A 25,941-nucleotide genomic window follows, 5' to 3' on the forward strand; every position below is an offset into this window, starting at 1 on the left:
TATTAGTTTTAAATACTATCTATGAACTGTATATGACTATGTTTTATTGTTCTGCATATATCTTAATTTTTCTTCTGAGAAGTTTCAGATCAAACTTCCCAGACTAAACAACATAATCCATCAAGAGACAGCAGAGTCGCCATCAAAAGGAAAGAGATCTTGCCATTTGCAACGACGTGGATGGAACTGGAAGGTATTATGTTGAATGAAATAAGTCAAATAGAGAAAGACATGTATCATATGATCTCACTGATATGAGGAATTCTTAATTGCAGGAAACAAACTGAGTGTTGCTGGAGTGGGGGTTGGGGTGGGAGGGATGGGGTGGCTGGGTGATAGACATTGGGGAGGGCATGTGCTCTGGTAAGCACTGTGAATTGTGCAAGACTGTTGAATCTCAGATCTGTACCTCTGAAACAAATAATGCAATATATGTTAAGGAAAAAAAAAAAGAAGAAGAAGGTAGCGGGAGGGGGAAGAATGAAGCGGGGGAAATCAGAGGGGGAGAGGAACCATGAGAGACGATGGACTCTGAAAAACAAACTGAGGGTTCTAGAGGGGAGGAGGTGGGAGGATGGGTTAGCCTGGTGGTGGGTACTGAGGAGGGCACATTCTGCATGGAGCACTGGGTGTTATGCACAAACAATGAATCATGGAACACTTCATCTAAAACTCATGATGTAATGTATGGGGATTAACATAAGAATAAAAAAAAATTAAAAAAAAAAAAAAGACAGCAGAGTTTGTGCACCTGCAAACTGGTGAGGGGAAGGAACAGAATGAATAAGCTGGCCACTGTCTCAGGATTCGTGTGTGCGTGTGTGCGCATACAGTGTCTGGTTATTTTAATTCTGTGCATGGAACAGATTTAAATATACAGGAAAACAGAGGGGCTATGTGAAGACTGTCTGAAAGACAGACTATAGATTTTGTGTTATCCTATTTGGAGCTCTGGACATTGACTTTTAAAATCTTTAGAATGTGGGAAGAAGAAAAAGAATTGTACCAACAGTGTTACCTTTTTAATTTCTCTGGTCAGCATGCATCTTTCAATTCTCAGAACTGTAGATATATCAATGTGCTCCCTTGAAATGGAGTTAAGCCAAGTTGTGAAACTATCCACTGTTGCCAGAAACAGAACCCAGGTGAATTTCAAAATATTAAATATCCTCTTGATGATATTATCTAGGAAGAAGGAAAGTGACAAGATTTCAAAGGAGCCAAATGCCATCAGCCGTTTTGCTGTTTTGTGCAGCACGGTGATATTTTACCAAAGGCAGACCTGGTTTCAGACCTGCATACCTCTACGGAGTGACGCCGTGACACTCAGCGTGATGGGGGGCGGGGAGGAGGACGGGCAGAATAGGAAGCCATGGGTGGGTCTTTCCACACATGCACTGGCAGCATCAAAGCCAAACTGGGATAGAATTTTTATCCTGTGGTCAAACATCAGTCAGAATAGGTCCATATACAGATCATAGGTCTGATAAAGAGTAGAGACAGAAACAGTCTGTCTGTCTAGGAAACCAGATCCTTTAATGCTTTTCCTATAAATTTCTTCTTTTTTTAAGTCATGATTATTTTTTGGAAACAATTCTTTTTTTAAATTTTATTTTATTTTATTTATTTATTTGACAGAGAGAGAGATAGTGAGAGCAGGAACACAAGCAGGGGGAGTGGGAGAGGGAGAAGCAGGCTTCCTGCGTAGCAGGGAGCCCGATGCAGGGCTCGATCCCAGGACCCTGGGACCATGACCTGAGCCGAAGGCAGACGCTTAACGACTGAGCCACTCAGGCGCCCTGGAAACAATTCTATTGATTCAGTAAGACTTTTGATGCTTGGCACTGCAGCTGCCTTTCAGTTAAGTCACCTGCCAGCTCTTGTGTAAAGAGCTCAGTACGTACACAAGGAGCACGCTGGTACGACTGAGTTATCATCATCATTCCTATTTCACCTACTGAGCTGTGCCAACTACAGAATTCTGCACATGGGATCGATCCTGTCCAGACCGACAGACACTGTGAGATTCCTGATGTTCTTGGGTTGTCTTCCCCAGCAGCAGCTGTGATGTGGGGAGCCCGGCCAAGCTACCAAGCATGATAGGCTCTGCTCAGACGGCCACTGTGTCCGGGACATCATCTGGGTGCAGACGCGTGCCTCTCTTGGGCCCTCAGGGAATCCTCAAGAGCTCCCTGCTCATCCTTAAGTTTGGAGGAGGTTCCACACTCGTGACCTAACTTATTTTAGGTCAGAATCAAAATAAAAGAGGAAAGATGGCATCTTAACTGTCCGTCTTACCCCTCCATTCCCGTAAGCCAATGGTTTCTCAACTGGTACATACGGAATGCTTCAAGCCACCAAATTTTGATCCATGTGAATTTTTTAATTGGGTATTTGAAAAATTTTGTCTTATTAGCAATTTCAAACACTGACTGCAGTAAAACGAATACTTAGTGAACATCACAATGAATTAAAAACTGCCTTAGTGTTTATTAACGAAACCCTAAAACACCAGCACCACTACCACCACCAAGAAAAACAACTGGTATCCCTCAACCTTCCCGCAACCAAAGCACCACAGTCTGACTCCGAATTTAATTTTGTAATAAGGGGAAAAAAGTTATTTGTGAATTGGGTTGCCCAGGAGGAAGGCAGAATTTCTCGCAGGGAAAGGTTTGCTCTTTTCCAAAGGAGAAGCATCGAAGGGAAGTTTATCTATGGACGGCGTGGCCTCAGGACAGAGTCCAGGTGGGCGAGGTAGAGACAAGGAAGAGTTGAACAGTTCTACCTACTGAAGGAACAGGAATCTTGGAGCTGCCAGCTGGTACCTGGGGAGGAAAGTGGGAATGATCTAAGGAGCCAGGCCCCAGAGGCACCAGCTGGGGAGAGACCCACTGAGGCAGGAATGGCGATCACTGACTTTCCCGTAGAAGCTGTTGCCTACCTCTGCCGTCACTGCCCCCCACCCGCGCTATCCCCCAAAGCCTCTGTAAAATGCCATCACACCTAACACTGTTCCGTGAGGCGTACTTTAGGAAGGAAATGAGAGTATCGTCTGTTGAGCAAAGAAGCCCAGGAAGGGGCCAGCTGCCACATGAAGCTGAAGGGAGGGAGGTCCTGCAGATGCCACAGAAGAGCCACTCTGAGCCAGAGGCGGCCAGGGGCACCTATGTCGCTCTTGCCCCTCCCCCCGCAACCCGTTTTGGGTTTAATCTGAGCAAGGTGCTATTTCCCTCAGTGCTTTAGGTGGACTCTCCAGCTCCGTTGTGTAGACATAAAAAGAAAGTCTGAGCTTGAAGGACTTGGAAGTTACACCTATTAATAAACTTTAGTAGCATCTCACATTTTGGACAATTTATTTTTTTTCTCATATTCACAGTGAGGTGGTGATGATACATATGATTATTTCACAGTTTTGCGGAGCACAGTCCTGATGGCAAGACTAAAATTGCCATCTTGGAGACACGAATAACACACACTTTCTTAACTTGAGTGATCACAAACTAACATGGGAAATTGCATTTTTAATTTTTATTTATTTCTTGGCCAGAGAGGCAGTAAGGCAGAGTGATGAAGGGCACACACTCTGGATTTAGACTTTTTTGGGTTTAAATCCCAATTCTACCCCTTAGTGGTTGTGTAGACTTGGAAAATTTACCTAATCTTTCTCTGCCTCAGTTTCTTATCTGTTCGATAAGGGTGAGGGTTTTTGAGGTAAACAGGGAAGATGCCTAAAGCTCTTGGAGAAGTGCCCGGCAGCGATATGTGATCTCAAGTGCTAGCTGCCTTTATTGTATGTAGCTCTGCAGCAATAATAGAACATCTGTTTCCACATATGTGTGAGTCAAATACTCTGGAAATGGGGGTTCAAGTTTAAGAATTGTGCCAAAGGCATGTTAGACAGCCTTGGGGAAGTCTCATTTGGGGCCAGCAGATGGCATCCTTGGAAGTGTCCGTGTCCACAGTAACAGCGCCTGAAAATCTGGCCTGCTGAGAAATAATGTACCCAGGAGTTCCAGCCCTGTGACATGGAGGAAATGGCATGTTTATGGAATTAGAGAGGCATTTGAGTTCATTTCATTTGGAAGCTTTTTTTTTTCCTTCATGGAAAAATCTTCCTCCCAGTCACATGCTAGGTGAAGCCCAAACGACACTATGACTGAGCTAGGAGTTAGAAAACATGGATTCGGCCCCTGACTCTGTCGCTTAGTAGCTGTAGAGTCCTGAGCAAACTCACTGGGGATTGGTGCTCCCTTCAGTCAAGTGAGGACTTTGGCCTAAGCTTCTAGAGTACCTCTCATTTCCCCCACTGTACTTACCTCTCATTTAACTCCTTCTTTCTCTGTCCTTTAAAATTAATTGCCAATATTTTTTGTGCTTTTATTTTGGTGGCTTCCACGGGACATTTATAATTTGCTCCCCCAAATCCCTTTTCACGGGTATTTGGGTAAGATAATTTGCAAACTGACTCTAATCCAACATTTAATCCAACAGAGTAAGCGTCAGATCTACTTTAAGGATTCACTTGGAAATTTCACTAGAGATGAGATTTCAAGGGACACTGATTATTTAGTCAAAGTCCAGAAACAGTATTTGACGAATTATCTTTAGGCAGCCTTCCATGACATACCTTCTGGGAAAGCAACATTTTCAAATTTCCCCCAGCTCATATTTGTCTTTGTGTGGTTACCTGGTCCATCAGATTTCTTTTTGACTGGTTCCTCCTCTCGGTCTTCCCACTCCACAGGACCTGCCGAGTGTGTTCAATAAACATGAGTTAGATCCTTTTAGGGTAAATTAAATGTCAACACTACTCTTCTGGACTAAAAGGAATTCTGTAATTAAATCTAGAATATTCTGCCTAATTTAAGAGTTCACGGGGAAAAGTTGTAAGAATTCATGGCTCTCAGATTCTCTTTACTCCAGAGTAAGAATCACGTTTAACTGGGGATAAGTGAATTATGATGCACGGGCTAAATCTTACCAGCTTCCTATTGTTAAATGGCCTACGAGTTCAACACAGTTTTTATATTTTTGATAGTTGAAAAAAATCTTAAAAAGAGCAATATTTTGGGCATGTGAAAACGATATGAAATTCAGATTTTAATGAACAGAGCCACACCCATTTGTTTACACATTGTGGCTACTTTCCCCCAATCCTGGCAGACACGAGTTGCCACAGAGATTTATGGCCTGCCAAACTTAAACATTTACTATCTGGCCCATTACAGAAAGAGTGTGTTGACTCCTGATACATAACATGACATTTTAATTTTGAATACCTTGAGGTGATGTTACATATTTTAGTGTGTCACCCCATAGAATAACATTATATAGGGCTCCACTTTATGTTTTAGCCTCTTATTTCAGGCTAAGGATGTCAGATCTAGCAAATGGAAATATGGGACACCCAGTTAAATTTGAATTTATGAAAAAAAATTAACCTTTTTAGTTTAAGTCCCATACAGTATGTCCACATTATACTTAGCCTAAAAAATTATTTGTTGTTTATCTAAAAATTCAACTGTTACTATATCTGGTAGTACTAAGACCATTCATGAACTGACTTCAATTAACCTTTCCAAACGTATTTTCTACCATGCTGTTTTCCATCACATCTCGTCTTTACCAACTAAGCTGACCTGCTCTTTACTTTTCATACACAGCTTTTCTTTCTTTTGCCAGAATGATGTCAGGCCCTATTAAAACACTTTTTCATGAAGCACCTCATTCCTTTATACTCTTAGCTGTAAGTCCTCCTTTCTCCTGGCCCCACGCTATTTTATCTATGTTTATTTTTAAAATGGAACTCTGCAGTCTCTACATCATTAGGGATTTTTTTCCCTATACTTGTGCTCCCCATTTGTCAAGAGAGAAAGGTCGGGAGTCAGGATGCCTGCATGAATTCCAGACCCATTGGATGGCTCTGTGACCTTAGGCCAGTTCCTTCACTCTCTGAAATCTCATTTCCTAAAAGGATCAAATGAGTTACAGCCTAGAAACACTTATAATGGCTCCGGGCACTTCAGGAGGGCAGAATAGACGTGCTTCATCTGTCTGGTAGTAATCTGGAAGGGACAAGCCCTTCTACCAAAGAAGAAGGGGCTAGATAAATATTAAAGGAATAAATAAACATCTATTTTCGTCCTAACACCTTTTAATTATTGCTGTCTCTGATCTGAAGGTAAGCATCTGCACATGGACTCATCTTCATGAAATAGAGTAATGAGATATTTACAAGATGACTAAAAACACATTTTTAGAGCTCATCAGAAAATTTTGTAAGAACAAATGTCTGAGGATAGTAAATATAAGTTGGGAGAAAATAAAGGGGATGGTGAGGGGGAACTTGCAACACCAAATATTAAAACTAACTCGATAGCCACTGAACTCAAAAATAGATGACACTGGCCCAGAGCTAGACAGTAGGATAGTGGACCAGAGTCCAGAGTCCAGAAACAGGCCAAAGAATAAATGGGAGCTGAATATTGACAAAAGTAGCATTTAAATTCACTAGAAAAAAGGGGAATAATTTAATAAACAGGGATAGCATAATTGCCTATCTATGTAAAAGTAAACAAACTAGATCTCTACTTCACAGAATAATAAAAATTCAAAATATAAATAAAATTGGGAGGAAATAAAGGAAAATAATATCTGGGGGAAAGACTTTCTTAAGCAACAAGGAAACCCTGAAACTGCAAAAAGAATCGAGACCTCTTTGACATCAGAAAAAATTAAAAATTGTTTAGATAACATAGATCAAAACTAAATCAAAAGATAAACACTGCATGGGTAAAAAATACTTGTAACACATGAGAAAAGGATAATATCCATAATATATAAATATTCCCTAAATCAATAAGGACAAACAACCCAACAGGATGATATTATGGAAAATGATAAAAATGTTTAAATCTCAGATTTGGAAGTACAGAATACCATGAAAATATGAAATAAAAAATGCTCAGTCTCATTAGTTAGGAAAATTCAGATGAAAATAAAAGCCATCTGTCATCCCTTTGAAAGACAAACAATAAAAAAAAAATAATAACATTCTGTAGGATAAGGCTACAGGGAAATGGATACTCCTGTACCTTATACCTAGGAGTGTGAATTTCTAAAACCTTTTGGGAAAATATATACTAAAGTAAAGAAAATCACATCCCCTTATTCAGAAATCCCACTTTTGATAATCTATTCTGTGGAAAGTCTGTGTTCTTCCTGACTTTTCGCTTTGCATTTAAATACACACACATATGTATGTATGACTGTATGCATTTTTGTGTGAGGCTATCTATGATAGCATTATTCATTGTGGAAGCAAACTTAATGTCCATTAGTGATGGGATAGTTGAATAAATTATGCATATCCATATTGTAGATGATTTTGCAGCCATTAAAAAAGGATGATATAGTTTTATAAATACTTAATTGGAGAAATGTTCATGACACATTGCTAATGAACATACCAGAGTGATCTGTATAGCATGAACTCATTTTTGAAAATAAACAAAGGAAATGGTGCCTGCACACATTTACATACCCACATGAGTAAGGAGTGGAAATGAACACCACACATGGTGAGGACTTGGCACCTGTGGGGATGGGTTTCCACAGCAGATTATCACATCTACCTCTTGACTGTTTGACTTGTTACATTGGCTGTGTCTTCATTTTGTCTTTTGAACCAATAAAGTAAAATAAAATTAAAGCTACCAGGAGGCAGCAGGGAGCCAAATGGTCAAAGAGGAGAGAGAGTTTGTAGCTGGAATTCCATTAGTAATTATGCTTCCTTTTCTTTGATTTTTGAAGACATTTTTAATTTCACACAAAAAATCTATGTCTATTTTCTTTGTAAAGAATCAAAATATAACAGATAAGCCTAAAGTTCCCTAAAATCAACCACCTAATCTCAGTCTCTCCACAGAAGAGTCTCCTCTCCTACTCCTCTCCCAGAAGTAACCACTGTTATTAATTGCTAAGTATTCTTCCTGATCTTTCTCTTGCATTTATACACTATTATATGCGTCCATTAAAAATGCAAAATCCTGTCTTGAGGAACATTGTTGGCTTCCACGGTTTCATAAATGGTTTTAAAATGTGCATGCCATTTGCAACATAATACTTTTCATTTAACAATATGTCAAGTTCAAAGTACCATCGATCCTTGAACAACACAGGTTTGAACTGTGCAGTTCCACTTATACTCTGGTAATTTTTTTATAAATACAATGCAGTTCTGCAAATATATTTTGTCTTTCTTATGATTTTCTTGATAGCCTTTTTTTCCTCTAGCTTACTTCATTGTTAGAATACAGTATATAATACACATAACATACAAAATATGTATTAATCAACTATGTTATTGGTAAGGCTTCTGGTCATTAGCAGCAGCCTATTAGTAGTTAAATTTTTGGGGAACCAAAAGTTATACAAGGTTGACTGTGTGGGGGTCAGTGCCCCAACCCTGACATTGTTCAACTGTAATCCATCTCATTTTTTAAACTACTGAATAGAATTATAAGTTTTTGTTTGTATTCGTAGTCATGGGTCTTGTGCACATGTGCAAATATTGCTTCAAGTTAAGCCACACATCTAGAAGTGGGACTGATCTGTAGTAGGATATGTACATTCAATATTTTTTAAAAAATTTTATTTTTTTAAGATTTTTTAAATTTTTATTTATTTGTCAGAGAGAGAGAGAGCACAAGCAGGGGGAGCAGCAGAGGGAGAGGGAGAAGCGGACTTCCCACTGAGCAGGGAGCCCAACATGGGGTTCAATCCCAGGACCCTGGGATCATAACCTGAGCAGAAGGCAGACGCTTACCAACTGAGCCACCCAGGTGCCCCAACAATTTTTTAGATTTCCACACATTGCTCTTCAAAGCTGATGCACTACTTTACTACACCATTTATAGCGTTGTATGGGTTATAACTCAAACAAACACTTATCTTCCCACTAGCTCCGAACAGTGATATTAACAAATGTTTGGGCTTTTGCCAATCTGATAGGTAAAAAAACAAACAAGGAAAACAGTATGTCAAACTATTGTTGTGTTTCTTGCATTTGTAGTGAAGCTGAGCTTCTTTTGGCTATTTCTGTTTCCCGGTCTACGGATTATTTTTCATATCTATTCATCTATTAGGTTGAATTTTTCTTTTACTACTCTTTAGGAGTTCTTAGTATATCCAGAATACTAATCTTTAGTCTGATATACATAATGAAAATATTTTTTCTGAGTGCCCCACTTTCACTTTCTTTTGGTGTATAGTTGTAGCTTAGAATTTTCCCTGTCTTCAGAAATGTGTTCCTATTGTATGTTTTCAAAGGTAATGTTGAAGATGCCATTGGTACTTACATTCCATTTTTGGCTCCTGATACTGTTTAAGTGTGTTTTTCCTTTTCTTCTTAATCAGATTTCCAAAAGTTTATCCATCCTACTAGTTTTTTCTAAGAACAGCTTTTCACTTAATGATAGATCTTGTTTTTTTTTTTTTTTTCTGTGACTTGACATCTGTTTAAAAAATGAAGTTTTTCCTTCTACTTTCTTAGGATTTATCTTGCTCCTCTCCCTCTTCTCATTTTATAAAATGTATCTTAACTTAAATTCATGTTTTTACTTATTCCAGGGGTCAGACATGAGCAATGATGGACAAGTAGAACTCTGTGCACTCCTTAGAATATGAGAATGATGTTCCTCCAAAGCTTTTGTCCTTTGTAGCTCCCTGTTGTAGCTCAGGGCCACAGAAACAGAGCGCTGGTGGGACCCTGCATTCACACAACACTTACCCTCCCCAGATCCTTTTCTCCTTCTTTTCTGTTCTTCTCTTGCAGACCTTTTTTTCTCTTTGCGTCTCTGTCGGAGTGCTGTTTTAGGGTCAGTGATCCAGGCTTGATAAACAAACTGAAGGGGGAAAGTTCAATTATTTTCTGGCTTTTTAATAATTTGAATAAAAGAAAAGGGACCAACACCAAGCTTCCTGACTCTGGAAATATATTATATATATATATATATATATTTTTTTTTTTTTCTCCCAGCACAAACTAAATCTCCGGCTCCCATCTCCCTCAGTATCCTGAGTTGACCTGTGCTATTTCCATTATCATGAAATAAAATATGAAAACAGACATTGGAGGAATAGATTTCATTTGGTATCACAATCATGAGATACTTTGGGTAACCACCATTCCTCCCAAGTCCCCATGTACCACTACCACTTGTGAGAGTTACTGATTCTTTCGTATCACACACAATAGGAATAAGCTGGGCGCCTTGCTAAGTGTCACTGGAGTAGTTTTCTTCCCTTGCAAATAAACTTTGAATCAAAAACAAGACATCATTTATGCATTTATTTTGGTAAAATAGTTTTGCACATTTGATACTCTCCTTTGTGAAAAACAGCTATGACCAACAACTTGAGAAAGGGTTTTATAGATTGATTAGTATTTGGAGAGGAAAAAACAATGTGATATTAAGGTTAAGGAGTTATTCCAGAATGTTACGGAAGGAATACTGTGGTGCTTTTGGTTGTCTTTTGTCATTTTTATTCAAGACCTGAAAATGGTTACATTAATATAATAAAACCGATAACCACCATAGAGCAACTTTCAACAGCCCGCCCACCAACAGTCTCCCAAGTCATGCAGAAGGAACCAAAAGAAAACCTCGATCCACAGTCAGCCATCTGTAATCATGAAGCCAAGCAGGCATGCTCCTCATGCACCCACAAACACACCTGGGTCTCAGGGAAGCTGGGTTTTCTATTACGATAATAAAGTTAAAGGAATGCTTTGTGGGGACGCTTTGTAAACCCAGACACTTTCACTGTATTCTGTGTTATTTTCAGATTTCTGAAATCTTTGAAAAACACAGGGTAAGCAAACCACTGGCATGGTGATGTCAGGTAAAGTAAAGAGGGATCCAACTTTTCAATGTATGGAAATGTAAAGGTCATAGGTGACTAAGGAAGAACATTTCTTTTTTCAGTAGTAGAAATCTGAATCTATGGGCAATTAACACGAATGGAACATCAGTACTATTTCCGAAAAATAAACCCAGGAGGCAAAAATAATCCTATTTTATGCCAAAAAAGTCTTTTGAAAAATGAAAAGATTAACTGACTCTGGAAGAAGGACCAAATGAAGGAATTCATGGTAGATGTGTACTAAACATGTTAATTGGGAACCCCATCAAGAATATCTTTGCTATGTACGTAAATTCCCTTGCTTATTAAACCTGCCACTCACCAAAAAGAATAGCTTTGAGGTTTAGTACATTAATAAGCAAAGTTGCTTCAGCAAAATATTGATTCTTTTACAAAAATCTGAACTGCTAAATGCAAGAAATTTTCAGGTTTAAGAGCAACATACGATGACAATTCCTTTAAAGAAAAGGTTATGACAATATTGCTTTTAGATAATGCCAGAATCCCCAAAATAGAAAATAAAAAAGTAACTCAGGATTTGTGAATGTATTAGGTGTGTAAGTTGGAGGAATTCTTTTGTTCTGGAGGAAAATGGGGAGGGAGGGTGAGAAGGAGAGAGAGAAGGGGCATTTAGGACAGAATTGTAGAACTCTTGAAGAAGGGTGAGTGCCATTATTAAAAGGAAATTCCTGGTTCTAGCTATGATCCCTAAATGATTAAGCTCATCAGTGCTTTCTCACTGAGATGAGAATTCACATAATTCATACAAGGGGAAACAAGAGAGGGGGAGACAATCTTATGAGGAGTCCCTATTTGTAGGTAAATTATCTTACTATTAATGTTTAGAACGACAAACCCTGTATAGTGCCAGGAATATTTGATAAGGGGTCAGTCTAACTGTTTTAGGAAATGATGATAACAAAGTATGAGGAAAGATCCCAATTCTTACTGAGTCAAGAAATAAAAGTTTCTTATGGGAACTTCTCAGTTCTCACATTGTAGCTATAACCACTACCCAAGTTCATGGGACATCCATACCACTAACCAAGTAGAAGAAAATACATGAAAATGTCCATAAATGACCTTTGGTTTCTTCAAACTGCCACTACTAGTCTGTATTCTTAAGAGAAGATAGCTTATCTTAAATTTTTATTTATTTATTTATTTATTTATTTATTTATTTATTTACTTCATCTTAAGTTTTATCTTAAGTCCGATCATGTGATTTTATCTTAAGTTTTATCATTTATGTTGGGGGAAATGAGGTTCATTTTACTGAAAATGTACTATGCAAAAAGCATTTAATTTTTAAAACAGGAGAGAACTTTACTGAAGTGGATGGAGATTTTTCACTGAAATTGGTAAAATTTAATAAACTGTCCTTTAATTCATGTGTGACCCAGGATTTTATGTTTCTGTAAGAAGTTTTTTGTTTGTTTCTGTTTTTGTTTTCTTATTTTATATATATATATATACCAAAGAAATATATCCCCAAATATTCTTTTTTTTTTTTTTCTAGAGAGGGAGTTGGGGGGCAGAGGGATAGAGGGAAAGGGAGAGAGAGAATCTTAAGCAGGCTCCATGCCCAGTGTGGAGCCTGACGTGGGGCTTGAACTCACAACCCTGAGATTGTGACCTGAGCCTGAGCCAAAGTCAAGAGTCAGAGGCTTAACCGATGCACGCAGGTTCTCCTCTGTTTTTATTTTTAAAGTAAGATGGAGGATAATTATGTTGCAATTTTTCATATAAATTCTTAAATATGAATGGAGAGACTTATATGGTAGTCATAAAGGGGAAAAGAAAAAAGAATCCTAAGTGAACACGTTGAATATTAAACTAATAATCAGAATCTTGGCATTTAAAAAATGGGAAGAACCTGGAAGTTCAGAACCCCCCTACTCAACATGGACCAGCGGCTGTCTTTCCTCTGGGGGGCTCAAGAGAAATACAGAATTATAAGTGCCATAGGCAGGACCTGCGTAATTTACATAACCTGCATTTAAATAAGATCCCAGGTGAAACGGGAGAAGTGCTGGCCTCCCTCACTACCCAAACATCTGCCTAACACATGCGCATAAAGACCTGAGAGTTTAAGTGCCTGCCCCAGATTACGTCAACAGAACCAGCTTTCTATAAAGTACACGAATAGTAATTCATTATTTATGATTTTCAGTAATGAGTGACTACAGCATATGCAGCTGGATAATTTCTGCTGTGCACTGGATTAATTGACAAATAGCTTTCTCACAGTTCATTCCACACTCTCCGGGGTGACATGGGAGTGAGAAGCTATACAGACCTGACGTGGCAGCACAGCCTCAGGAGGGGTCGAACTAAAGTCAGAAGAGTAAATGGAAGACGATATCCAATTTAGGGAAGATCGAGACTTGAAAGGGAAGCCAACAAGGAGATGGAGCAAAACGAGTCTTTTATTAGCTTGTTCATAATTTTACCAGCTTTCTGAGAACAGTTATCACACATTTTAAACATCATGACTGATGCATGCAACCAGATGTGACCCTTTTAAAATGAGACGTGACTTAGGCAAAACTACAAGGACAGAGTAGATGTTTATCTGCATTTTCTCTCTCTATGTTTCGACAGGCTCTGGTGTCATCTGAAAACCAAGAATCAAATAATAGGAAATTTGGCTTCTCAAAACTCTCCTTGGAAAGGTTTGCCTACTATTTTAAGTTCTTATACTTCCTCCTTTGTACAATCTATAGAACAGGGAAAATGCAGATGTAGGGCAACAGGGATCTGCTTGTCTAAAGTTCTACAGAGCGGAGGGTCACACACCACATGTCAGTGAAACATCAAATACCTTTGCAGCTCTGATTAAATACTGAAGAATAGTTTTGGGAAGTTTAATGACAGACTTTGGCAAGGCTAAAATGGCCGATGCAAACTTCCCAATAGCTCTCTACAAAGAAGGACAAAGCAAGAGTGATTAGTAGAAAAACACCAATGACTAATAATTTAATATATGACATCCGTATGAGTTCACCTCTAGAATTACATCAACTAGGTTAAAACGTGCCAATCACTGAAGCTAGAATAAAATGTGCTCTGCTTGTAGGTTAGGAATAAGGAAAATAATCATTGCATGTAATCCATAAACATGGCGAGGATGATCATGTTCTCTCCTTTGCTGAATGAGGAGTGATGGGTATAAGAAAACTCATTAGGATAAAAATAAACAAGTCATTAGTATCTGACAAGCCAGCCGCACGCATGCACACAGACACCGTCTTAAGAAACACACTCAGGTTGCGATGGGGCCAATGAGGAAGCATCAGAACAAGGTGTCTCCACAAATAATTTGGTTCTTTAATTTCATTGGGAATACAGGGGTGGATGTAAGCCTCCAGCTTGAGAAGACCTGGCCAGCAAAGTAACCATGACCTTTACATGGACACATCATGTGGCTTGATGGATAACCCTCTATGTGTCTTGGAGTATAATAACTGAGAAATAATAGTCCTAACATGTGATTCCTTCACAAAAGAAATATATACCAAGCTTTCACCCCATATGTAACTCTACTGACCAGTCCTCATCTTTAACAAGCATTGATTAGACATTCCCTGGATACACCATACTGGGCTGGTGAGTTATGTAACTAAGAATGATCTGGCAGGTTCTGAAAAGGAAAGGCAACTAAGCTGAAAAAATCAGAACTGTGCTCGATATTTTCAAGATTTCAATCAATTCTCAAAACTTTGGCAACACAAATGAAATGGATTTTCAAAATTTGAAGTACCATTTAAATGACCATTTGTTTCAAAACAAAGCAAGTGCTTTATTTTTATGATCAGCTATTTCACATATCAAAATATAAATCCACTCAAGCGATCCAAAGTGATGCCAGAGAAGTCTTCTTCACTTCCTACTTGTAACAGAAAAATAAAGTTCACCCAAGGAAGGTTTATTTTTTGTTTATAGCATCAGAAGATTTTTTTGATGCAAGTGAACGAAGACCTGATGGGAACAGTGTTCTTGCAGTAATTATACTGATGCTGAGAGCAAGCAGCATTACAGTTTAATGAGGAATAAACAATTTCAGGTGGAAATCAAAAGCTTCTGGAAGCTATGACACACATGAACATGGTGGCAGAAGTCTAGGCCTGCAATCAGGGTCTGTCAGAAAGAAAAGCTCTTCAACTAGCGGAGGACCTGGTTTTCCCAACCCCGTATTTACCTGGAAAGCTGACCTTCTTGGAGGTTCTTCCTCTTCCTTTTTTAATTCTTCCTCTTCCTCCTCTTCGCTATCCGTTTCAAACAAATAATAATCTCCACTCCTGACCACTAAGCAAAACAGAATATTTACTTATTTCTTGAAAGAGATATGAGACCATTAAGGGCTCATTAATGAAATGCTCCCCCCCCCGGCAAAGATACACAAATTTTCCACAAAAGACCACAGCAAGAGATGTTGGTAGGGAGGAAAAGACAAGAGATGAAGAGAACTCATTCTGGGCTAACACTACGTGGTGTTGGCATGGCTGGGTCTACAGAGCGTGAGTCCTTGTCTACACCGTGTAAGAAAATTGGCCACTACTGGGTTCATCTGACAGTTTCTTCCTTCTTCAGTGTCAATTTTACCAGATGCATCAGATCAACTCTGCAGCAACCAGTTTTGTTACCAAGATGGCCAAAATAATGGATGGAAAACTGTTAAGAGTTTCACAATTCAGACAATTTGGCAATTTGGGTCCTTTAGACGAGGCCAAAGTGAAGTGGAGGACTTGGTGTTGTCTGAAGGGGTTGAGTGTGTGGTAGAAATGCCAATCAGGATGATTCAGGACCAAGAATCCACATCACCAACTTCCACTTCACTTTCTACTGTGCAGACATGGCTCCTCCACACGTGACACAGGGACATGACATATATGGCAAGACATTTGAAAGAGTTAAAAAAAAAAAAAAAACCCAACAACAACAAACACATTGCCATGAGGAGGAAATGGGCAGGTAACATGAAAAAAAGAATACAACTGCAAAAACACCACCACCACACTCTGGCTGTTTCTACATGTAGCACGGGACAGACTGAGGCAGGGCAGGCAGGGCAGACAGGGTCCGTATGGTTTAGCACTGTTAGGCTTCTGGTCAACCAGGAGCTCCGGTTGCTTACTGAAGTGTGAGGAGAAATGTACTGACCATAAGACATAAAGCACAAACAGTACGGATTGCCCTTGTCTTGCCTGATATTTTCCCCGTTAAGAACATATTGCTGTGTTAAAAGTTAGGAGCAGAGAAAGCGGAAATGTCCAGAGACTTAAAGAAATTTGAGAAACCAATCTTTATCAGTTTGAGCATTATTTTAAGTTTATCAGGGAAAAGAGACCCAGCATATACATTTCTGATGCTACAAGAACTGTACCATCATTGCAGGAAAAAATATGAATGTTTTCAAGTTATATTCAAGTTTTCAAATGCTGAGGTGTCTTTTGGATGACATCACATGATGTCTTTGGTTTTCTTTTGGATTCATACGTTGTAAGGTAATGGAAAACCTTGGCTTGTTTAAAATTATTTGCTTGAATATTACTAAACATGGTCAAAAGGTAAATAATTTTGCCCATGATTTCAGACATATCTGAAGCCTCCATCCGTGAAGATGCAGAGTGAATGAATTGGGCCTTATATCCTTGAACAGAAGCACTGTAATTCGTTACTTTTATTTTGAAGAAAGAACCAGGCCCAGAATACTGGGTCCAGGCCCAAGGGAATAAATGCAATACAACATAAGGTAAGAATAAGCAAGAACAAACCAAAGTTACAGCATTACATTTGACAGTGGAGAAGACCATTAAAGTAATGCCTTCATGTAAGCTCAGACATTTGCAGGAAAGTTACATGGATTCTATGTCACATGGTCATTTGGTAAAAACAGAGTATCACAAGATTGAGCATTTTACCCTCATTATAGGATCTAAAATCAACGATAGCTTAAATTGTATTCAATCATACCTTCTATGACTTTTACTCATATGGACACAGGGAGCCCAAACACGTGTTCATCTCAAGCAGTCCCAACACTGATTTGATCATTTAAAAAACTATGAATGTTTATGCAAGAAGTAGAATGAACACATTAAAAAAAAAAAGCAGGAAGTGTTTAGGAAAGTCTCCTGTTCTTTTATGAAACGTTATTGAAATAAAAGTAGGAAAACCACAGAGAATGTTTTCTTTAGTGCTAGCTTCTAATAAGAAGTAGAGAAGGTCTTGCATATACATTTGTGAGTTCAGAGAGAGATCCTGCCTCCAGCCTGTGTCCATGAACATATCGTGGCTATTGATGTCATTGCTGTGTTGAGTGTGGAATAACTTTTAAAATCCTACCACCTGTATCCCCAGAAAGCTGGACCTTGATTTCAGACGTTTGACAATGAAGTGAGGCTTGTCATTGCTTTAGGCACGGGGACGTACTTTCCTCGAATGGAAGGTATCATTGAACAGCAATAATGCGATCGTATGTGTGCACATAGGTATGGAAGTGGAAGGTTTGCCACCTACAGACTATGGTAAGATCTTGACTGCTTGCCAGTAATATGAACAACATAGCGACATTATTGTATCATTGACAGACTTACATGAGGGTATTCCAACTACATACATTCTCATACTCCGCACCTGCATGAAATATCTATTTAAAAGCCCAGTGACTCAAGACATCAAAATAAGGGCTTTTAATAAAGTGCTTCCAGTTCTAAAAATAAATTTTGGAACTCATCATGGTCTAAATAATAATCCACATATTCATTCCTTTCCTTTCCTCACAAGCCTGTAAAAGGAAACACATTTCACGAAAAATTTTAACACCATGGTCAGAATCTGATTCCAAACTATGAATTACACACATTCCCTGCATTATTGCACCAAGAGGTGTTGTAACAAGGCACGTTTAATTTAATACCAGTCTTTAAGAACTTGATATAATGAGGGTGAAATGAATCAGAAAACTAAAGTCAATAACCTTCATAAGAAGTTCTTTAAATTATTACCAACTTGTAAGATGATTATCAAAGACCATATCCAATTCCTTCCAAAATGCAATGTTTAGATTAAGAAAAGGAAAGACAACTATCATTACAATGGGAATGAGAAAACATTCAGTATGACACAATTTTGAAATGGATAGGTCTGTCTAAACTAGCAAAGGGCCCTTTAAAAACAGAAAGATAGGCACAGTTTACTTGTGACTTGATAGAAATAGGCTTATAGCACTGCATTATAGGACCGTTAGCATGACGAACATGGCCAATGAACAATAAATTAAAGAGGCACACAGAATTTTGACCTGAATCTTTGCCTTTTGACTTGGCAGCAAATGAAACAAAACCCTTTAAAACTCATGGATTTTTCTTCTGTATCCATAAGCCTAAAAATTCAATATTTGGGATTAAATTTAATTACATCCAGGTATACTGAGCAAATTTTGTATAATACTTTCTGAAATTGGCTTGCTGATTTTAAAAAATTAATTTGGGGGTGAGAGAAGCCAATATCATATCTCAGTGATTCCAAGAATTAGGCATGGCAAAAGATTTGAATCGAATTGACTTTCTAGTGATTCTGAAGATCCTGTTAGTAGAGTCTCTCCCACCATCGTGCGACGCTGTGGGCCTCAGTGATAATCCCTGTCTGATCACATTAGCTAGGCATAAAAGCCTGAAGATATTACAAGTAATGTGTAAAATAATTAGTAATTATTCCATAGTCTAACAAATGTAAGGAGGGTCAGATCAAAATGGATCATTCCATTCTAAGACCATCCACTGGCCAAGAGTGAGTGATACTTCTTTTGCTAAGCAGAACAAATACAGCCACTGAATTCCATGATTCCTCATTCCTTTTCATGATCAGGAGGGAAACAGTAATTCTCTGTGACTATGAAGCTCTGCTTTTCCAAACCACCTTTGCTCTTACTTGGTCATGGCTGAGTTTGCTGGGGGCTGTGCAGCTGTGCTACATGCTGGGCTTTGGATTGGGAGTGTAATTTGAGAGCCTTTAGAAACTGGGAAGAGGAAGAGTAAGGAAGTAAATGCATTTTAAGTGATCCTCATCTTTATATTTGATAAATTGCCAAAAAACCTTACATGCAAATGAAATCAAAGCTCTGGGGATAGGGGAGGAGAGACTCATTGGCATCCCCACCTAGTGCCTTACAAAGAGGGTCACAAACACGTTGAACTGAATGATTATTCTCCCAGGAGGAGCCAAAACTCATTCTTAATAAGGGTTTTCAGCCGTAAAACAAATATACATGAGCAGAGCTCTGGACCTCAGAATCAGATAAAGTGGTAGCAATTCTTCTTCCCTTTCTGAGCCCATAAATGGTGCTCGGGAGTGTGTCAGCCACATGCTGGGCTTTCTTCAGCCAGCACGGTAACTGGCTGATTTCTCTGGAAGAGTCCATCTCCGGGGCCCAGAGACCCATTCGCATCATAGTTTTCCTAAACTCTGACCCCCTATCAAGTCACAAGGAGCAAACCATGCATGGAACACACAGGTTATGGGGACGCCTGAATTCTGGTCAAGGATATAAGGGTTAGAATCGATGAAATCATAAGAGGATCAAGAAAACCTACTGGAAGCATGATCAACCCAAGGCCGCCACCACTGCTTTTTTTTGCCCTTGGCTTTCTGTTTGTCTGCTTCTCCTAAAATAAAATATGTCCAAATATTAATTCTTAGGAAGTGAGAAAACAAATTTTGAAAACCACGCTTTAACAACTCAATTGTCAAAATCTAGACAAGTTGCAAAAGTACATCAGAGGTCAGGGAAAGGAACTACACTGAATCTGAAATGTTTACACATATGAGCAAGTTGATTTCACAAGGCAAATACTAAGTGTTCTATGAACATTATGCCACATTTTCACTTCCTTTTTAGTACTGTAGGGCATATAAAGAAACATAAAAAAGAAGGGCTTATCTCTCAAAAAGCATCTCACACTGAATTCTCCATTGAATTAACAGAAAAAAGCATCACCTAAATTTTATAAGACAATTTAGTGGCAAATAATTTGTAAAAATGCATATATTCCAATAACCAGAAATTTCCTTGTGATTATTTTAAAGCATGCTTGGAAAAAATATAAGTTTATTGCTGATTAGTAGATGCTATGCACTGGAAAATACCATGCATTATTTCTCCATTCCCTTCAAACAGAAAAGCATGCAAACATTTGTAAGAAGACCTTTTAAACTTAATTGGATATAACAAATCTATAATCAGATATAATAAATATATATTTCATTTTCAGTTTCATTGGAACAGACAATAATTGAAGGATATCTTAGCTACCATTATTCAGATGCCACATAAAATATGCATACATACTTCATTTTTGTATAAAATTTATAGAAATCAAAGACAACAACAGTAGACTGTGTATCTGAAATATCTTCCCTAAAGGAATAAATTAAGCAAATCCAGGCTCATTTTCTTCAGAAACACATCTCTGTGAAACAGAAGCTAAGTTATGGGTTGATTAAGTTTGTTTTGCTGAAGAGGAGATGCTCATAAAATCATGGATCATTAAATATGCCCTTTATGAAACAAATACATGTATCCCATTCACAGTCAGAAGATAAAACTTGCTAAGTTAAAAAAAAATTGATAATATTGGCAGAGTAAGAATAATGTTATTTAACAGCCCTACCCATCATCATGCTATCATTCAACGTCAAGCTACTTGAACAAGAGGGAAATGTCTCAACATACTTTCGTCATCCTCTTCAGAGAGTTTTTGGATGTCTTGGCCTTCCCCTGATTCCTGGGTCAAGCTCAGCATCCTCTCCTTACCCTTTTTGTATTTCTGTTGCCGGGCTTTGATGCGATCCATCCTGTCAAATAAAATAGCAGCAGCAATGCCAAGAACACACCCACAGTCATCACATGGTCAGTTTGGGTTTAAACTTGTATGGATGTTGCTAAAATCACAAAGCAGCCAACATTTGGGACTTAGGTTTTTTTTTTTAAATCAGCAACAAGTATCTCCTTGGGGATGTCTATATGTGTGTATATGTATACAACCATGTTATTTTGCTAGTCTTACTAATATGGTCATAATTACGCTAAGGTTTGATATGCAATACTTTATATCCACTTAAACACCTCGGACCGTTGCCATTTTGAACACAGTAAATGATGACATGTAAGTCCTTTATTTTCCCAGGTTTTGCAGTTTTTTAAAAGTAGGAACTGTCTAGGTCACATAGGAAGATGCAATGAAAAGGTGTAAAAGTGTGAGAACTGTTTTGTAAAAAGCAAGTTGCTCCCCAGATGTTCATAAGTATTCTTAGACCACATGACTCTTCTCTATTTCAAATCTAATCTCTTATCAGTTCTGGAAAGAATGTATTATTGCATCTTTAATTATTGAGTCAGTGCTTTTTATTTTGTCTGCTTATTCAGGAAGCCCAACTATTCAGAAACTACAACGCTGAACTCTACTTCCCAGACGTGCCCTCCCGTAGTGTTCCATTTCTTAATTCAGTTTCTTAAAATTCTGCTCAAATTTTTAAGCTAAGTGCCATTTCTGCTTCCTGCAGCTTAAACAACACTTTTAGCTTCTCTTTTGCCATGATTATTACCTTCATTCTTTTATATTCTGACTTTCTGTCACCTAAGAGGAGTTATTCTTAAACAAATGGAAAAACTCGGTGAAGTGAATGATATTAACAGGTCTCTATAATGGGTAAATAGGAACTCATTCTAAATCCGGGTCCAAATTTGTTACTTCTCTCAGCCTGATATAGATAACCAGAAACAACAATAGCAACAGTTATACCATAACTGCTTATATAACAGTTTATATACCTCATATCTTTGATTGTGGAAATAACCATGCCATGGGATGGTGTAATTTATGCTAGCAAACATTTTTGCCTGGGAGAAAGGAGCTGGGAAATTTTCCTGGTGGGGAATTTTCCTGGTGGGGTGATCGAGTCTCTGCTTTCCTGGAAAAAGTGGCTAGGTTTTGAATTCTATGGCCATCTGCTCTTAAACCCAGCCCCAAATGAAATGCTACCAATCCTCAGAAGTTACATTTACTGGTAAAAATTTCACTCTCAGAAAATTCGTTTCAAGGGCTATTTTAAAAATTAACTAATTAATTTGAAAAAGAAATTCTCAAATCTCCTAGTAAAGTCAGTCCACTACTTGATTTATCCAGAACATGGTGGTAGAAAAAAGGTCTTGAACTGAATATAGGGAAACAAGGGTTGTATTTCCAGTACTGCCTCTAGTTTGTTGTGGATTTTAAGTCATCTAATGTCATGGGTCATCAGTTTCTTCTCAGAGAGAGTGCATTATAATATCTTTAGAGATCCTTCCAAAGCCAGGACTTTGTATTTATTCCCTTAATCCACAGATAGAATGAACATTTACTCCAACTGAATGGGACCAGGAAAGACCCTGTCTCATTCATTAGCTCATTTAATCTTTATAAAAACCCAGGTAGAACTGTGAACCCTAATTTAAAACAGAAGGCTGAAATTCAGAGAATTGGAATGACTTGCTCACGGTTCCAGAGGAAGCAGTTGAACCAACCAAGACTTGACATTGGTCTTGTCCCACATAGCTCCCCTTTCCACCACATTGCAGCTCTCTTTCTTTTCAACTACTTCCATTCTCAATCCAGTGAGCATAAGCCACTGTCCTTATGCTGAGCACATACCCAGAAGCTCCTTAACACCAATAGGTTTTTCAGGACTATTGAGGCTCGCTGGGAGGCGAGAGCCAGCTGAACAGGATCAGACAAACCACGATTACAAGGAAAGGAGAAGGAGAGTAAAATCAAGCCTCCTTACTGCCTCTTCAGCTGATCCATTGACTTTTTCTCTTCTTCAATTCTTGCCTTTACAGCCTTTACAATTGTGGCCTGGAAAAGTTCAGCCCCTCTAGAGAAAAACAGGAAATAGAGAACAAATTAGTATTTCTATCCTTCTACTTACCTTCCCCTGAAAATGATTATTAACGGTTAGAAAACATTTCTTTTTGGGCCATTGACTAGATAGAGTCTCCTGGCTGGGAGTGGGAGTCCCAAGACCCCTGTATAGGAACCCCTTCCCAGTGGATGAACAGGGCACAGCCTCTCCGGGGAGGGAGTGGGCTGCTCACAACCGTAGGAGCTCAGTAAAACAAACAAAAACAAACAAAAAACGGTTTGTGTTTTCTAAGATATTTAACAGAATGCACCCCTTCAAACCTATCCCACAGAACCTTACATCTCAGCAAAGCATTGCTCATCTGACCTTATTATAGTTGTCCCATGAGGGACCATTGGCAAGGAGGAGTGAGTTCAGATTAGTTTTCTACTCAATGAGCAGAAAAGGGTATGGAGTGAGCTTGGCTTCTCTAAGGAAAAATGCAAAGTTGGAGTTCAAGCTCCATCAATGGGATGTTCAAGTTCCTGCCTCTTTGCTTCTCTTCTTCCTATCCTTCCATTCTCTTCTGTTTGTTCTCACTTTTTTAAGCCAACTTTAGGGTCCCCATTGATTTCATCAGCCTCTCTTAATATCTGCAATTCTGGTCCATTGTCATCGGGTCACATCTGCTTGGTAAATCCCAAGTGGGTAGGAAACCAATGGTGTGCCCGCCCTTTGCTGGGCTGTTGTCGGAGGTTCAGAAAAGGTGTGACCAGGCACATTATCTGCTGACCCCTCATAGGCCCTGGAAATTCTTCTCTGTAGTGGCTATTTAAAACTCCCTACACTTTTCTCAAATCTGGAATTCTGTCAAAAGCTTTTCACTCCTAGTAAATAACCTAGTCTCCCACTTCCTGGAAAGAACGTAAGTCATGAGGCAACAGTTTGCTCAGCTGCCTACCACCTACCCCGTGGACACCGTTTCCTGCATGGACAGTGAGAGAGGCAACATCTTCACCTGCAGCCTGCCTGAGCTCTGGCCCTTCACCCCCCTGTAGCCTGAGGGGCTCCATACTGCCCTTTCTTCCTCTCTTTCTGCATTCTCAGCCTTCCCGCTGCCACCAAATCCTCCTCAGAAGTATGCAAACATGCTCACATCTTGCTAACCTTAGAAAAAAATCCATGCCCACTGCACAGTTTTCCATCACTTTCCACAGCCTGCATCACTGTCCCTGCATGAATATCTCACAGCCACTGTCCCCAAGTCTTTCCCTTCAACCTCAGCTCACTGGTGTTGGGCTCTGTTCCCCATGTGTTGAGGTCACTGCCTTCAGTGGTCAGTTTTCAGTCTTGTGTTTGTATGTCCTGTCTGCTGGACTTCCGCCTTGAAACAACCTTCCTCAGGCTCCTAATGCACCATGCTCTTTTAGCTTTCCCTCTTCCTTTCTGGCTCAGAGTTGCTGGTCTTCTCTGCCCATCTCTTAAATGTGGATGCTCCCCAGGGTCCTCTTCTCATTCACATGCTCTCCAACCACTCACCTGCTCTAAATCCATCTGTGTCATGATGACCCTCAGTCCATTTCCACCTGCAGACCTATCCTCCCAGCTCTCTGTTAGACTCATCATGGGTTTAGTTTCATAAGCCCACGAGCCCTACAAGTCCCTGGTTGTGGTCAGCATTCTTCCAGCCTAGAGCTTCTCGGCTTCTTTACATTTGGGATTGGCACCACCCTTGGCTTCAACCAGTATCCAGCCATATCACCCTCTATCCTCCTTTCCTTTCCACCCCCACCTCCCTTCCTTCCAATCAACTTTCCAGGTGTGCCAATTTGACTCTTACATATCTTCCTAGTTTATCCCATCCTGGTCAGAGCCACTGTCTCTGTCCTGGATCATCAGAGCAGCCACCTACCCGGTCCCGTGTCCTCCACAGCACAGGCAGGGTGGGCTTCTGAAACACCACTATAGCCACATCACTCCCTGGCTTCTTCGTATCTGTGGGATTACTTCTAAAGTCATAAACATGGTTTATAAGACCCTTGATAATCGGACCTCTCCCTATCTCTCCAGCTAACTTGTCATCACTCACTATCTTCACCTTCAAATTTCTGTGTCTTGGCCACGCTGAGCTTCTCAGGGTTTCTTCATTAAAACTTCCTCTGGTAACTTCACTTAGGCTGTGTCCCCTGCCTCCCTCTTCTAACTCCTGTTCATCCCTCAGGCTGCAGCTTAGAATGGAAGCTGCCTTGGTTCCTGCCCCTTGCCAGTGGTTATGTACCCTTGATATAATTCCCACAGTTTCTTGAATGTCCCCTACCATCACACAAGTCACACAGCACTGTGTTTGCTTGCTGATATGTCCCTCTCCCCACCAGCTCTGTGAGGGCAGGATCAAGCAGCTACCTTCTTGGAACAGAGTAGGCAATGAGTATATCAATGAATGAATGCCTATTCTTCAGAAATTCGTTTATTAAGACATGGCTTTTCGGAGCGCCTGGGTGGCTCAGTTGGTTAAGCGACTGTCTTTGGCTCAGGTCATGATCCTGGAGTCCCGGGATCGAGTCCCGCATCGGGCTCCCTGCTTGGCGGGGAGTCTGCTTCTCCCTCTGACCCTCCCCACTCTCATGTGCTCTCTCTCATTCTCTCTCTCTCAAATAAATAAATAAATAAAATCTTAAAAAAAAAAAAGACATGGCTTTTCTTTTGCATGCACAAGTTGTACTCTAAACCAAAGAAATCGGTTTCCATTACATGAGGAATATGTTTTCTTAATAATTATGACAACTCCAAGGAAAAGATATTGGCTACTATTATGTCCTGGATGTCTAAGGACCAAATGCTTGGGAGAAGGAAAAAGGCATATTTATCCGCACAAATACCTGCTGCTCTATGAGTAAATAAAACTGCTATTAGGATAAGATGGCATGGACAAATCCCCAAAAAGAAAGAAAAAGAAAAAAAAAAAAGGACAAGACATTGGGCTCTAATGAAACTGATGTCCTGGGTGTTAGAAAAACAATTATAATGGTAAATTCCAGGGTCAATCTTGTACATGAAATGAAGTCACTGTTCATCTATATAGTGAGGGCTTAGGGTACCACAAAGCTCCTCAGATTAAATGTAGGTCCC

General features: G+C 39.4%; 1 protein-coding gene across 3 annotated transcripts in view; it reads right to left on the reverse strand.

The window, feature by feature from the left end:
• The window catches only part of PIEZO2 (piezo type mechanosensitive ion channel component 2), a 510,005-nt gene that overhangs the window by 45,185 nt on the left and 438,879 nt on the right, over window positions 1-25,941 (reverse strand). For 2 of the 3 annotated variants that reach the window (XM_035029291.1, XM_035029293.1), the window contains 7 exons: window positions 22,756-22,845; window positions 20,666-20,787; window positions 19,527-19,598; window positions 15,131-15,237; window positions 9,794-9,908; window positions 4,691-4,750; window positions 1,019-1,185 (listed from right to left, as the gene is read on the reverse strand). In XM_035029291.1, the coding sequence (XP_034885182.1) occupies window positions 1,019-1,185; window positions 4,691-4,750; window positions 9,794-9,908; window positions 15,131-15,237; window positions 19,527-19,598; window positions 20,666-20,787; window positions 22,756-22,845 (733 nt within the window). Of the gene's footprint in view, window positions 1-1,018; window positions 1,186-4,690; window positions 4,751-9,793; window positions 9,909-13,753; window positions 13,853-15,130; window positions 15,238-19,526; window positions 19,599-20,665; window positions 20,788-22,755; window positions 22,846-25,941 lie in introns of all 3 variants that reach the window. The other variant, XM_035029292.1, reaches the window with a different exon arrangement.

The sequence above is a fragment of the Mirounga leonina genome, unplaced genomic scaffold (genome assembly GCF_011800145.1).
Source record: "Mirounga leonina isolate KUSES-001 unplaced genomic scaffold, KU_Mleo_1.0 Mir_228, whole genome shotgun sequence".
NCBI lineage: Eukaryota > Metazoa > Chordata > Mammalia > Carnivora > Phocidae > Mirounga > Mirounga leonina.